General features: G+C 33.4%; 1 protein-coding gene across 1 annotated transcript in view; it reads right to left on the bottom strand.

Annotated features, from left to right (window-relative positions):
- Positions 1–16,421, bottom strand: part of DMD (dystrophin) — a 2,282,785-nt gene that overhangs the window by 2,237,839 nt on the left and 28,525 nt on the right. The window contains exon 2 of the mRNA XM_074220296.1: positions 10,638–10,699. Within this exon, the coding sequence (XP_074076397.1) occupies positions 10,638–10,674 (37 nt within the window). The 5' untranslated portion in view covers positions 10,675–10,699. The remainder of the gene's footprint in view (positions 1–10,637; positions 10,700–16,421) is intronic.

Here is a 16,421-nt window from a genome sequence, read left to right as displayed (position 1 = left end):
TGTACATTTATCATTTTTTGTACTTTTAATTTTTTATGTATTTTTTAATGTATGCTTAGATGCAAAATATGAAAAAATCATCATCATTTGGGCAGCACAACATGAGAGGATTCATCATACAAAGCAATAAATTGCCATTTCAATAAAATCTATCTGATAAATACTGAAGATTGTTTTCAAAATTGTCCATCTTTTCTTTGCTTCCCTGTAGGTTTTCTTCTGTTCTCTGCTGTGTAAAGTTTATTATTTCCTCTTCCTTCCCCCCCCCCCAACCAATGGCTAATTTAGACAATATATATATATATATATATATATATATATATATATAAATACATACACAAAGAAACATATATACAAATAAATATTCATAGATATCTATACATTTGGTTTGTGTGCTTCTCTCATTTTTATGACATTTATTGAAACCAACAACCCCTTCTCACTCCAACCAAGAGAAATATTAGATAAATGTCAAAAGTAATTACAAAGGACTCAATAAAAATAAATTGTTCACTACAAGTAAACTATATGTCCAAGATTGCTATTAGTAACTGGTTAGTTCAAAGGAAAGATTGGGGTAGAGTTAAGTAGTTTGAGATTCTTAAAAGTAAAATGGTGTAGGAAATGATAAAAAAAAAGTTATAATCTTATACAAATGAGGTGTAAGAAGAAGAATTGATACAGAGGAATTAGATGGGGTAGGAGAGCTGGTAGTTCTGGAAACCTACTCTCATCATGAATGGGTTAGAGAACCATACATACATGCATATCTGCACACATGCATTCTTGCATATATATATATATAGGATATATTTTAAAAGCCTTGTAAATTCAGAAAAAATAAGGGGGGGGCTAGGGAGGGTACTGAGTGAGGGAGGAAATAGGATAAGAGGGAGAGGGGATATAGAAGGGTGTATAACATAGGGATTATTGGAACAACTAGGAGGAGTAGATAGCAAGTATGTTGGTATAATTGGAATAATTTTAAAGGTACTATTCCTTTGAAAAAGTTAATCTGAGAAGTGGTTAAATGGAACTGGAATGCTGGGGACCCCTACAATTGGAAGGGCAACATTGGGGGGGATGGAGCCAAAGTCTACATATCTCCAAAGCCCCTTATGAGTAGTGAAGAACTGGAGGAAGGATGAAATGTAATATTCATGTGCATCAGATAGGGAGGGCCAGGTACTTTTGTATACATTTAGAAAGAATAAAATATTTACCAGTGGCAATGCCTTGTTTTCCATACCCAGGGTAAAAGAAAACAAAAGTTGCAGATATTAATAATAATGTTTGTCCTTCATTTTCAAAGAAGACCACAACATCAGGGAGGGGATGCCATGACAAGCATATGAATTGAATTTGAATGAGGGGGTGCTGTGCTAAGTCACCAGTCTCACTTTTTCCTCCAGAGCCAAATAAGTCCAGTGGCCAGATGTGAATCATGATGGCTAGAAATGTCCCTGGATTTGAGGCAATCAGGGTTAAATGACTTGCCCAAGGTCACACAGCTAGCACGTGTAAGAGGTTGAATTCATACTCCCATCCTCCTGATTCTAAGGTCAGTGCTCTATCCACTGTGCCACCTATCTGCCCCTGTTCTAAATATTAGTGAGTGCCCAAAACAAACCCAAACTTTTCCATTTCTGCTTTCCTCTTTCTCTTTGTCTCCTTTCTTTTGCTTCCTTCTCTCCTCCAGTCATTGTCCCATCTCTCTTTCTGTCTCTGTCTTTGTCTCTTCCTACCTCCCTCTCTCCCCATCCCTCACCCCCCCCCCCCACTCTGCTGGAATAAATAGGAAGTCACTGATTTGACTAGGAGTCTTTGTCACACCCTATTTTATTTTGGCACCTTTTCTAGACTCAAGATTGTCTAATCAGGAGGCTTTTGTCTCTGAACCTGAACAGAAATGATTCACTGAGAGCTAAGCAGGGGATTTTTGTCTCTGAACCTGACCAGGACTGATTCACTGAGAGCCAATCAGGAGCCCTTTGTCTGGAGACCTAACCTATAAATCAGCAGAAACAATTGTTTTCAATCAGGACTAGAGGCTAAAAGGAAATTAAGAGTGGAAGTCAGAACTAGTCATAAGATTTTTGTCTTTGACTTCTCTGTGCAGTAATTTGCCTAAATAGGATCTGGATCTAAAAGAGCAAAGAGCACTTCAAAGAGGGTGGAGTTCCAAGAGTAGAGATTTGGGGAGATTAAGAAAGAGAAAATGGGGGAGGCAAACACAAATACAATTTACTTTCCAATGTTTCCTAGTTATTGGGTCCTGCTATCAGCACCTTTATAATTAATCCTTTTACTCCCCAAGGAAACCCCATCTTACTCTCTTTGTCTTTCTGTTCCCAGTTCATTTTTTTTATAAGAATCCAACAAAAATGAAAAGAAAAATTGCTTATATGCTTATTCATTACATGCTCATTCATTTTCCACGGGATTATTCTCCTCTAGGCTTTTCCATTTTTGCCTCAGACATATATTTTGTCCATCTCCATCAGGGCAGATCATTTCAACCCACCAACATCAGTACCCTCTCCATCTGGGGCCCCTTCCTCTGGTTGAAGGATGAAGCAAGGAGAACTCCTATCAAAAATTACATCTAACAAGCATGCTCAGACCAGTCTTCTCTTTATTTCCCAAATTATTGCACTCCTCTGGATGTCTCTATCATGATCTCTCCTTTCTTCCCTTTTCCTTCTGTATTTCCTTTTGTTTTCCATTGTGTGTTGTCTCTCCCATCAGAATATAAGGTCTTTTAGGGCAGGGTTTTTTGCCTTTCTTTCCACCTCAATATATTTTTTTTCCTAAGTCTCAGAAATGCATAGTCTGGAGCTTGAGGACAAATAAATATGCTCTCCTTCCTTTCCTTCTTTATGGTTATCTGTCTAGTTTTCCATGTGGACAGGGAACATGGATGACAAAGAATATTTCTCTGTTTTCAGCTGTATAGAGAAAAGAAAGGTTACAAAGAATACTTTCAGAGAGCTCAATGAAATCATGGAAAGGAATAAACCACAGAGCAGTGGACCAACAAGTATAGTTGGAAAAACAATAGCTCTAGAGTCAAGGACCCAAACTGAAATCCTAAACTAGACTTTGACTAGTTGTATGATTTTATCAAGTCAATGAACCATAATTGGCATCATTTTCTTCATTTCCAAAATAAAGACTCCATGATCTTCTCTTCACTTCATAATTGAGAAAACTAAAGGACTAAGGGACTTCTCCAAGGTAAGGCAGAGAGAGAGAGTCAATAGCAAAAATATATGGGGGAATTCCTACTTTCAGGTCCTACATTTATTCAATTCCACCTTACACTCTTTCCTCCTATAATAGTTTTCTTTTTAACATGATATTTAAGGGTAAGTTTGAGATACTCTACATGATGGGCAAAATTGATGAATTACAATTTTAAATTGAGTTTGCAATGAGAAAATTATTTTCCATTTCAGTTTCAGTTTCAGGCATAGATTATGGAAAGAAATAAACAGTGTTTTATATATCTTTTGTACTATTCCTTTGAAAATGTGTCTGAATTTATTGGTCATGAAATGAAAGGCCTGATGGCATAGACAGTGTTGGGAAAACATGATAACAGATGCATTGGAGATTTCTCCAGGGCTTTTGGTATAATTCTTCTAAACTTGCATATTAGAAAATTTGTGGATAGACACATGCATATTTTCTGGCAGTTTACTGACTGGGATTGATGCCCATGAAGAAGGAGAATTAAAGCCTTTCCACTTGAGACTTAAATTAAGCTTTTAACGCAGGTTAATACAAGAGCAGAGAATTAACCTAGTTTGATACAATCACTTAAAGCTGTCACTTTTCAAGCTTGAATTATGCACATTTTTGGCAAATACCTAAGGACTGTGTAACCTGAGAAAAGATATCATTGTTTATTGTGCTTTTTTCAAAATTTTTGATAGTTTTCTCTAATTACAGACTGCAACCAGGTGAAGAGAAAAGAGTACTAAACCTGAGGACCAGGTTTTTAGTCCCTGCTATAATTTGAAAGCTATTTTTTCTCAACTAAGTTTCCTAATCTCTGAACCTCAGTCCATATTGGGTAGAATGGGGATAATATGCTAATACAATCATATCAGGAAAAATAGCTTTGTATGCATCAAAGCTCATGAAAATGTAAGTTTTTTACATGTATTCACGAATGAATTTGTACTTCTTTAAAGAAACTTTTATTAAGCATCTATTAGATATTGAACATTATGCTAGTTGTAGAAGACATGTAAAGTGGAGTTTTGGGTCTAGTAAAGAGATAAGATATAAACTCAAATTCAAAGGATTGCCTAATAAATACAACCCAAAGTTACAGAACAAAGTCAGATGAGGGAATGTTGTTTAATAAAAATGGGTATCTGAAAGATTACTGAGAGATGCAGTATTTGAATAGAGATTTGGAAGTTCAATAGAGATATAAGGGTTACAGATAAAGATTTAAGGATTATCTGAATTAATTAAAGAATACAAACTGACTTTTAATGAATGTGCCAAGGGAAAGACTGGAGACAGAAAATGTCAAGGGCAGATCTCTGAAAAACTCATAAATTAAGGAACTGTTTGTCTTTCATTTCCAAGAAGACCACAATATCAGGGAGGTGATACCATGACTAGAACATGAATTGGATTTGAGTTGGGGGGGAGGGGCCTGTAATAAGTCAGCAGCCTCCTTTTTTCCTACAGAGCATCTGGTTCCAGTGGTCAGATGCAGATCAGTTCAAATGGAGATGGCCCTGGATGTGAGGCAATCAGGGTTTAGTGACTTGCTCAAGGTCACACTGCTAGTAAGAGTCAAATGTCTGAAGTCAGTTTCAAACTCCCATCATACTGACTCTAAGGTCAATGCTCTATCTACTACCACCTAGCTGCCCCATGGAACTGAGAAATATATAGGAAGAAGGGTTGGTTAAAGAAGTAGTTAGAGATTCAGATTAGAGTATCTCTGAAGCAAAGTGAGGAAAGTGTACAAGATGAGGTCAGTAGGGCCAAATGTTTTAGAGAAATCAAAGAACATGGGAACTGAGAAATGTTCAGTGAATCTGGCTATTTAATTTCATTTGTAAATACCCCTTTATCCTATTCTTTTAAAAAAAAGTGGAATGGGGATGGTAAGAGGATGAAATATGGAAATGATTTTATGACTTACTTTATATTGAGCAATTTAACTTAAGCAATTAGTTTGGTTGCAAGGAAATTTGAGGATAAATTCACTGTTGTAACTTCATATAATTGATTCTGCTGTTGAAGAATTTTTTAAAATGTGACACTAACCTAAACTCCTCATTCTGTGTTCCAAAAGAAAACATTTCTCCACTTCCAGTTTTCATTTCAGCTCTTCCTGCTTACTTTTCCCACAACTGTTGGTCTTAGAATGAAACTATCACATTTTATTTTGTATCTAAGTGACATTCCTGAATACCATATCTAAATCATAGACAACCAGAAGTTTCTCTCATAAAATATACAGGTAAATTTATCAATGCCATAGTTTCATACTTGAATTATATATTATCATACAATATGCCATCATTATAAAGATCAATTTGCTTTCATAGAAACTAGACTTACCAGAAATCTCTTTTTGCTCTATATCTATGAAAATGCTGATAATCTTTGATATGTTTTAGCTTCTGTGTGCTCATTATCATAGAAATTAAAACATGGTTTAGGGAAACATGATACAAGCAATTGGAATTTAAGTCAGTGGTCACTGGACTAATCATGGGAGGAAGTAAATAGTAAAGTAATAGGCACTAACTAGGATTAGAGCTCATTGCTAAGGAAGACAATTTATACATGGATTTTGTTTCATTAAATATGTAATAAAGAGATTTTCAAGATGTTTCCCAGAATATTCAAATAAAGTTGTATGTCCATACCTGAAAATACCATTTCCTAGTAAAAATGAATTATTTTTATAATTTTAATAACACATTGTCATCATAATACAAATATTATAATACATGAGGATTGTAAAAGCATAATTTTGTCAATAACTAAGAAGTAAAATATTATAATGACAATATTATTTCACTACCTAAGTAAACAGAAATGGATTGAAATGTGGGAATTTAAAAATATACATATTCTTAAAATGAGTTAAATGACAAAAAGAAAACATCTGCAAAAAATTACTGTGAAATATCTACATTTGTATTCTTTAGAAGCAATAGAAGGGTTTACTTTAAAAAAAGTCATGTAAAAGAAGGTGAATAATTCATAGATTCTGAAACATGCTTAAGACAGACAGAAAGAACAATGAAACATCCAGGTGGGCCTCTGCCAACCAAGGCACAATGAATCTATTATAGAAAAGCATATGCTTTCTTCTACCCAAAGGAAAGAAGGAAATTTTCTCTGAGTTATCTTAGAAAAGACATATCAGCTGTTTAAGCTTCAAAAGAATTAAAATCTCTAGAAAGAAATTCATTTCTTTATCATATTTTTTCCCCTCCAAGAGATAAAAACCATCATGTCCATAGTTTAGGTGAATGCTGATCTTTGCATAATTCCCAAAATACCTCCATATCATTCATTAGTTACCAAAATAAATTGGTAACATTTTCTCACACTTTATCATCATCTCCAAGATCTTCACCACTCTCACCATCTGACTGTATTTGTTTAATGTCCTCAGAATACAAAACACTAAAAATGCAGTTGTGAAAATTCTAAAATATTTTCTAAATTTTAGTGTGATTCCTTTTACTAAGTAGTTGTATGAATTTGACCAAGGAAGTTTGTACTTGACTAGTTAGACCATAGTTAATTCTAAATTTAAGCCTAAACTTCCAAGAAATTATCTTTTCATAATTTACAGAATATTTCACTGTGGTCCTTGAATTATAAGTAATTAATAGAAAAGCTTATGCAAGTTGACTAAAGGCAGAAGCTTTATACAAGTAACAAAAGGCAACATAGTTGTTCATTCTTAATTTAGAAGAGAACAAATGATACCAGGAGGTAACTTGTGTATGAATTGCATTTAAATGAAGCAGAGTTGTACAAAGTCATCAGCCTTACTCTCTTTTCCAGAGTCATTCAAGTCCAGTGGGAAGACAAATAACAAAATAACTAAAATTAAACTAGGCTACCACAGATGTCCTTGGTGTCTTTAATGTCTGACCAAGCTCCTAAGTACTCCACAGTGCCTGCCTACTTCAGCCACTTCCATGATCATTAGAACAAATTTTTCTCATCTACCTATTCCATTGAGGGAGTCTTCACATGTGTGGGGTAGACAACTCACCAATATGTTTTAAGACCACCTGTCCGTTAAACTTAACTTGGATTAACCTTTTTGCTGAGACTAACTGGGCAACATAATAAAAAACAAAAAGAATGAGAAGTACAGGCAGAGATTGCTGAAATGCTTGTTACTGTAATGGAAGGTACAAAGTTATAGAATAGAAATAAACAAAATCAAGATTCAAGTTAATACAGGAAATGATTATGATGAGTTTTTAGATGCATAGATTAAAAAAAACTCTTGAGGACAATACCTTTGACCACTTATAAAACATTTTCATAAATATCAGTGTATGAATAGCAATATAAATATCAGTGTATTAGAATTCCCTTAGAATGTTGGTAGAGGATTCAAACATCTAGAAGGTTATTACCCTCTGTAGCCACATTTCAAAATATGTAATATGACTATTCCTATAATAGCTCTTATAAAAGCATTCTATTAAATTCAAATTGTGTTTAAACAGGAAATATTTATACTATATTATTTTTGCATTTTCAGAGGAAAAATTCTCCTCTGAAGTTTACTATTGGAAATTAAAAGTAACCATTATCTTATAAAAATCATTAAAGAGAGATTCACAGTGCAGTGGTCTCAGACAGTGCCTCAATAGACACAGCAGGTATATTGGGAGATGTGAAAATTTTGAATGCAAAAGAATTAATATCTGAATATTTACACATTTGCCATTGTCTTTTTCTCATTCAATCTGTTATCAAGCCATGTGGCCTCACATTCAGGATTGGTGAAGGTGATTTTTTTTAAGTTAAGATGAGAAGTATACCTTCATCGTTCATTTTCTTTCATATTTTAGTATAAAGAGTGTGTCTGTAATGCTTCACATCTAGCCTAGTACATGCTTAGTTCTTTGCATTTAGAGTTATCTTCCTCCACATTAACCCCTTCTGTACTTAGATCAATAGAATGGTCTCATAATCATTGTTTCATACACACACACACACACACACACACACACACACACACACACACACACAAACACATATCAAAGAATGAACTGAATAATTGTCTCCTTCATGAGAATCTGCTTAGTTTATCTTTGAACCTCTAGAATTTCTTACACTTCCTTGAACATAGTAGGCACTTTATATATATGAAATTGAATTTAGATAAGTAGTGTGTCTAATTTTCAAAACTACAATTAATATTTTATATTTAATCACTTCAGAAAATTAGCTCTTTAGCAGCATTAACCATTTAACAATTATTGATTCAATGAATTTCTTATGTCTCCAACATCTTCATCAACTTCTTTCAGAGCTATCAACTCCAGTGATGTCATAAGGATGTAATTTGATTTGATATCTATTCTTGTGACATTTATTATCATGTGTATGCTTCTTCTTAGTATATATTCAAGTACAATGGCTTGAAAGAAACATAAGAATATCAAGATATGCAAATTAGTAAGAGCTCAAAGATCTGGACCTTGAAATAAATGTAATAAGAACTAAGAAAATTGGGATATAGGCAAATGAGCATTTTAATTAAAAATCCTGACTCATGTTTCTATAAGGCTTTATGTTTCTCCCCAAAACTCTGAGAAGGCAGGATAAAAAGATTAGTATCATTGTACAGAAAAGAAAGCTTATAGGAGTGTCCATAGCTCAGTGGAGCAAAGTTCTAGAAGAACTGGACTAACACACGTCTCTTGATTCTAACTCCACTGCCTATTCCACATATCAAGACTATGCTACCTGTATATATTTTAAGGTTTTGTTTCACCAGTAGTCTTCTTGCTATTGAAGATGTAGATATAGGATGTGCCAGTGAATATCTCTTTAGCTAATAAGTTGATGCTGAGTCTAATTTGCTGCATATCCTGATTACTTTCTGATAATTTCTTTCTACTTTCTCACTGCCTGTTATTTCTGGCCAGATAAAAAAATACAGTTCTGACCTGGCAAACTCCATCTATATGTGAAACAGTGATACTAATCATTACTTAAGATGTATTTACCAGAAACAATAATTATCCTCTATTTACAGTTAAACTGAGGAAGGCATTGTCAGCAGACAGTACTCACAAATGTAATGTAGCAACAGGGAAAAAATTCAAAAACATTTCAAAACAAAATCCTAAGCAGAACTCTAAACAGAAGTCATGTCTCCAATAAAGTCACTGAAAGTGAATCACATATTCATTTTCACTAGGAAACAAAGACTTCTTTTCTATGTAAAATTTAACTATTGACCTGACTTCTCTGATTATTTCTAGTTGGGAGTTTAAACTCACCAAAATAAGGCTTCTCCTATCTTAAGAAACAGAGATCTCATTTTCATGTCAATGTTAGAAAAAAATGGGAGGGGACAATCTTAATGAATAATATATAATTAATTTCTCAACATTCATCCATTTGCAAGTTTATGAGTTTCACATTTTTCTACCAACTTCTCTTTCCTTCCCACTCCCCATTGTAGTGAACAAGCTGGAAAAAGTTGTTCATATACAATCGTGTTTGACATATTAGTCATTCTGTGAAAGAGGGATTAGAACTAAGGGGGAAAGAGGTAGCTAGGGGGTGAAATGGACAGAGCACCAGGCTTGGATTCATGAGGACCTACAAACATTTAATACTTTGCTGTGTGACCTTGGGAAAGTCTCTTAATTCCCTTGCCTTGCAAAAATAAAAACAAAACAAACTAGCAAGAACTAAGGGGGAAAGAAAGAAAAAGAAGTTTTTAGTAATGAACATTTCTACATACAGAATTTATTTTTTTCCTCTGAATGTGGATGGCATTTTCCATAACAAGTCTCTCAGTATTATCTTATTATTAATTTCTCAAAGAAAATATTTTCCTACATCATTCAAAGATATCAGTTACTCCTTAATACTTTGAATCAATAATGTACTCATGAAATTGTAACAAAACGATTTTAGGCTCCAATATTTTCCAGAGGCTTTCCCAACCTTAATTAACATGGCTTTGTTAATTTATCCTACCAACTTCTATGAGGTAAAACCATGGAAAGTATAATGAACTCATGAAAAACTGAGTTCCCCATAATTTAAATAAAGTTTCCAAAGTGACATGAAATTAGCAGTAGAGTTTGGAATAGAAGTCAAACCATCATCTCCTGTCATTCATTCAACTAATTCTTAAATTAGTATAAAAGACAGGATCTATCTCAGTAAAAAAATGCTAAACAATCCATATTGTAGGGTGTAATTAATTGATCATATAATTGTAGCTGACATTTAAGCTGGGTATCTGAATCATTTACACCCTATGAATTAAGCTAGGTGGATCAGCGGCCTTGGAATCAGGAGGTCAGGAGTTTGAATCCAGCCTCAGATAACTCAGTTGTGTGACCTTGGGCAAGTCACTTCATCCTGATTACCTTGCATCCAGGGACATCTCTGGTCATCCTGATTCATATCTGGCCACTGGACTCAGATGGCTCTAGAGGAAAAAGTGAGACTGATGACTTAGTATAGCACCCCCTCACTTACATCCAATTCATGTGCTTGTCATGACTTCATCTGTCTTATGTCACAGCCTTCTTCATGAATGAAGGACAAACATCATCATAAATGAATTCTGAGAAATACTTCAAGTAGTTTAAAACATTGTAACTAGGTGGTTCAGTCGAGAAAGTCAGACCTGGAGTCAAGAAAATCTAATTTCAAAGGTGGATTTAGGAAGACAGAAACCACTGGGGCCTCAGACACTAGCTGTGTGACTTTGGACAAGTCACTTAAAACTGTTTGCCTCAGGTTCCTCATCTGTAAAATGAGCTGGAGAAGGCAATGGCAAACCACTCCAGTGTCTTTGGCAAGAAAAGTACTCACCAAGTCAAAAGTACTCACCAAGAGTCAAACATGATTAAAACCCCCCAAACAAGAAGAAATTCTACAATAAACTGATCTGATGAAGTAACCAGTAGAATGACATGTGCAACCCTCTTTTTCTAATTAAACATAGTATAATAATAATCTTCATCAATCTCTTTCTAAACTCAAAGAATAAAGACTCAAGAATAGCATGTTTATATGGTAATAAAGAAATAATAGAGAATGAGGAGATATTTCATAGGTCCTTAGTCATTCTTTGGGACCAAAAGGGAAAAGTTTTATATGAACCTGAATTTGTTAGGTCAGAGAGGCTCCTTCTCAAAATCTCATTACTTTGATTCATAAGTTTTGACACCAAGAAGGAAATTTTAAATCACCAAACCTAACATCTAATTATTTTAAAGAATATTGAGGAAAGTGATTTTTCCAAAGTCACACATATGAGAACTACCAGCACAAACCTTATGAATTTGTAACTAAGAACTGGTTCTGTCTCTCTCTCTCTCTCTGTACTCTTAACACTTAGTCCAGTGTCCTGAACATAAGAAGGGATTAAATGCTTGCTGATTGATTTACTGACTGCTTTCCAACTATTAGCCAGGGAGCCTGGCCAAGTTCTGTGGAGTCTAGCTTTATGCCGAGTCTCAGCATCTAGCTGAGGTATTACAAAGGAATGGGACTCAACTATTTTGAGGTTTAGGCTAGGCAAGATGCCAGGAGAGAGCAGCAATATAGTAACATGCTAACAGAAATCTTTTTTTGGACTTGTACAAGGTCTCCACCCAGGCTCCCACCTGCCGAGCCAGTCATCCTGACCCTATTTTCTAGGGCTGGTGGTGACTGAACTGCCTGGTATTTTTATAAGTGTACTAAATGATTTCTATTTCTGGGCATCTTACCCATCTCCATCTTATTTCCATTTTCTGTCTCAGTTAACATAAACCAGACCTTGAAACTACAAAGTTTCCCTTATATGGTACAAACAGTGAAGACCCAGAGAAAAACAACAGAAAAAAAGAACAACTTTTCAGCTGCTTCCTTGCAGAGATCAAAGGATTCCATTGACTTGTCACAAATTGTTCATGTTGCAAAATCAATAGGTAATGGTGTTTTCTACATGTGAAATGAAACATAACAGAAAGATACTATGTTGAATCTTTTCTTCTTTTGCACAGTTAGAAGGGCAGATAATACAATTAGGGTGGGAGGGAAGAAGAGCCAACTGTGGTTTGTTAGCTTGAAAAGCTATTACTGAAATGAATTAATCTACAGAATCTCTTCTTTATAGGGCAGGTACTATTTTAGTCTAATTAAGCTATGATGTCATATGATAATGAAGCAAACTGCTTACTTGGGAATAGTCTCACTATTTGTTAACATAAAAAAGACAAGAGCTAATAAGAGTTTAAAGGAATTGCCAGATAGTTAATGAAAAGAAAACAATCTGTGGTATATTTTGTTTTTTCTTCATGTTTCTGTGATTTATAGAATAAAATATACACTTGTGTATGTATACTCTATCTGATTTTTTTCAGAATATATTTCATAGTAAATTGACAGAAGAATAAGGGGTGATATAATGGAAAAATCAAAGATATGTTTTTAGAGGTCTGAGATTTGAGCCCCAGATCTTACACTCATAATCTGTATATCCTTGGGACAGTTACAACACTTCTCAACCTCAGTTTTGCCATTGTAAAATTGAGGGCACCTCCAAATTCCATTTTAGCTCCAGGTGCAAGATGCCACAACTTTGAAGTATAAATATTGAAATTCTCAATTCCTCATACTGAAAATGACTAATCTGTAAACATGCTTAACACAAATGTGTATGTACAATATTAACCTGACTGTTTACCACAGAGGGGAGAAGGATGGTAAGGGAGGGTGGAAAGAAATTTCGTAACTTAAAAATATGCATATACATTTGGATGAATGTTGAAAAACTTTTATAACATATATTTGGAAAAATAAAATACCAATTAAAAAAGATGATAATAATAATAATAATAATTCTAGAAGAGAAAACATCTCAAATCACAGTCTGAATGTCAACTTATATCTGTATCCTCAATTGGCCTTCCCTGTTATTCCAGAATTCCAAGACAATTGTCAATCTAATGGAACAAATTTGATTGCAGGGACACATTTTTGTATAACCCAAACCATGCTGAGATAAGTCTGCTGCATAATTACGTATCTGTCCGTCATAAATGAGGACACAGTTCACTAAAAATAACCCAGTACTGATATTTATAAAAATTCCCCCAAATGAATATTCTCTCTATAGATAAATCTATAAACTACTAAGGCAATTATTCAAAATTATACCTGCACATAAATTTAAAATTAAATTTAAATTAAATTTAAATTTAAATTTAATTTAAAATTAAATTTAAAATTAAAATTAAAATTTAATATACATATGTCTATACACATAGCATATATCATAACATGAATAATACTACATTTTGTGATGAAATGAATGTATTATATTATGTATACATACAATGTGTATATATATGCACATGAATATGTATATATGGCAAGATATATATATATACATATATCTGAATATATATATACATATATCTGAATATATCTTTATTTAAAGATGAAATTCATGTTTCCAATTGATTCGATTGTAAAAGAAACTAGCCAGTGCTCAGAAGAAAAGTATCTGATTTTTCATGTCTTGTTTAGTTTTCAGTTTTTGTTTTTCATGTCCCTTAATCTAAACATCCCCCTCCATTGTGATAGCACCATATCACCTTGTCATTCATTTTATATATATATATATAAATATATGCTGAAAGTTCTCATTGTACTAGAAGTTAGGGATATAAGGGCACAATAAAATAACTTCTTACTCTGATTTTTAGAACTTACAGGAAGTATCCTCGTTTTCTTTCTCTGTAGATTAAGAAAGTCTTCAGATTAATCAATTATTCAACCAATAAGCATTTATTAAAGTCTGCTATTTGCTAGGAATTATAATAGGTAATAGATAAAAAGGATAAAACAATCTCTTCTCAGGGAGACTCTTAAGTTAATCTGTTTTTGCTTGTTTGTGTCTTTAAATCTTTTTTGCCAAACCTCCTATTTATAGGTTATCTAGTGCCATGTATTTCTCATGATTTTCACTGTGATTCCTTTTGGGATGAGTAATGTGTGCCAAAACTTTCATTATTCTCTGTATATTCCATTATATTTACCAAACTATGTCCCCTTTATTCAAGATTTTTCTATTACAAAACCCTAGGGAATTAAAGTTTTAATGAATTAATTTGCCCTTAAGGATGGTAGCTTCATTTTGCTACTTTTCTTTCCCATTATACATCAGTGCCATAATCCAAAGAAAAGTCCCAAATAATATATATTGTAGATACTGTGGTGTGTCAAGGAAGACATATTTTCATTTTTATATAGGAACATTTTCAATACCTTTAAGTCATGTCACATTATTAGCAAAATAAGTGAATGAGAGTGAGATTATACTATACATTATGACCCCCAAAATTTTAATGAAATTTTAATCTTTAATGCAGTAAAACTGCATTAAAATTTTTTGAGATGACTTGTATATATTTTTATAATTAATAATAGCTCAATTAGATCAAGTTCACAAGTTTTTTTATCTATGACTCTCCTATTAATTAAAGAATCAGAGTGGTTGATCTAAAAATATAAGACTTAAAAATCTACAATATAGAGAGTTAATCAGAAAAAAATCCATTCATCTCCCATGATCGGGTATTTCTGCATTTCTTATATTGTTTTGAATCATAGTTTATTTTTGTTTATTTCAAAAAGATTTTAGGAAAAAATATTTGAGTAGCATTCAACTTCATTACAATGGGAAATTTAATATATAACTATTTGACATAACTACAGACTTAATTAACTTTTAAGACCTGTTTTATTTAGATAAAATAGAATGTCTATTCATTAATAATATTTCAGGCATCAAAAATGTTTCATAGTTTCCCAGGTGTTTCCATTCTTCCCTTTTATACAAATAATAGAAGTAATCTAGAGATAGTCAAATTTAGCAGTACTAAAACACCATCATTCAATCCACAAGTCTTTATGGATCCTCTTTTTAGGTATAACAGAGGACTAGATTTACAATAAGTCAGACCTGGGTTTGAATCTCATCTTCGTTGATTACTAGCTATGTGAACATGATTAAATGATTTAAGCTCTCTGATGCTCTTATTCATTGTCTATATAAAATGGTGTTTTTAATGCATGTAGTTATATTTCTCATTTCAGAAGTTCAGTAAAATAGGGAAATCTTAGAAGTCTTCTATATTATGGAGGTAGAATTTTCTAGTTAAATATGACAAATATTTCAAGTTACAAACTAAAATAATGGCAACATGCATAGCATTTTAATGAGCCTGACCATCTAAGACCTAAACAGAAATTTCAAGTGACCAGCAAAACTCCTGAGTGTAACCTGAACTAGATTAAAACATAAGTGGGAAATGTTTAACAAAATAAGTTAAAATTTAACTATATATATATATATGTATATATGTATAACTGAAGTCTGTGGTTTTCTAAGCAATATGTGACCCCAAGGGATACATTTCTATTTGAATTAGACACTACTGACATATCCTTTGCTATTGAGAGTCATATTTTATAAAAGACACTTACATTCTATAGCATGACCATAAATGACTTTGAGGCCATGCCATGTGATGATTAGTTGAAGAAATTGGGGATATTTGTCCTAGAGATAAAGGCTTGGAGATAGCAGATCAGCTTATTTTTCTTGCATCTAGAAGACTGAATTAAGGGTTGAATATACAGGTATGGTAAATCATATATATCATTAAGAGAATTTGACTCAATGGAACTGTTAAATTTATCAAAAGAGTTTAATGAAGAAAGAGAGGTAGAGTACAACTATTGCCTGAGAAATGTAACCTTCTAAAGGCTACAGACATTTGAGCAAAAGTGAAAGAATTCACTTAAAAGATAGACTCTAGGGCGGCTAGGTGGCATAGTGGATGGATAAAGCACCAGCCTTGGAGTCAGGAGTACCTGAGTTCAAATCCGGTCTCAGACACTTAATAATTACCTAGCTGTGTGGCTCTGGGCAAGCCACTTAACTCCATTTGCCTTGCAAAAACCTAAAAAAAAAAAGATAGACTGACTGACCCAGAAGAATTTAGGGACAAAAAAAGTTCATTTACATTATTTACAATGGTTAGCAGAAAGTAAAGTAGAGAGAGAGATTAGCAGCAGCAGTGACAGCAGCTACCAAGAGAGATAAACAGTAAAGAAACATATAGGGATGAGAGAGTTTATCTGGGGGT

Source organism: Macrotis lagotis, chromosome 1 (genome assembly GCF_037893015.1).
Source record: "Macrotis lagotis isolate mMagLag1 chromosome 1, bilby.v1.9.chrom.fasta, whole genome shotgun sequence".
NCBI lineage: Eukaryota > Metazoa > Chordata > Mammalia > Peramelemorphia > Peramelidae > Macrotis > Macrotis lagotis.
This window is presented reverse-complemented; position numbering and strand designations above follow the sequence as displayed.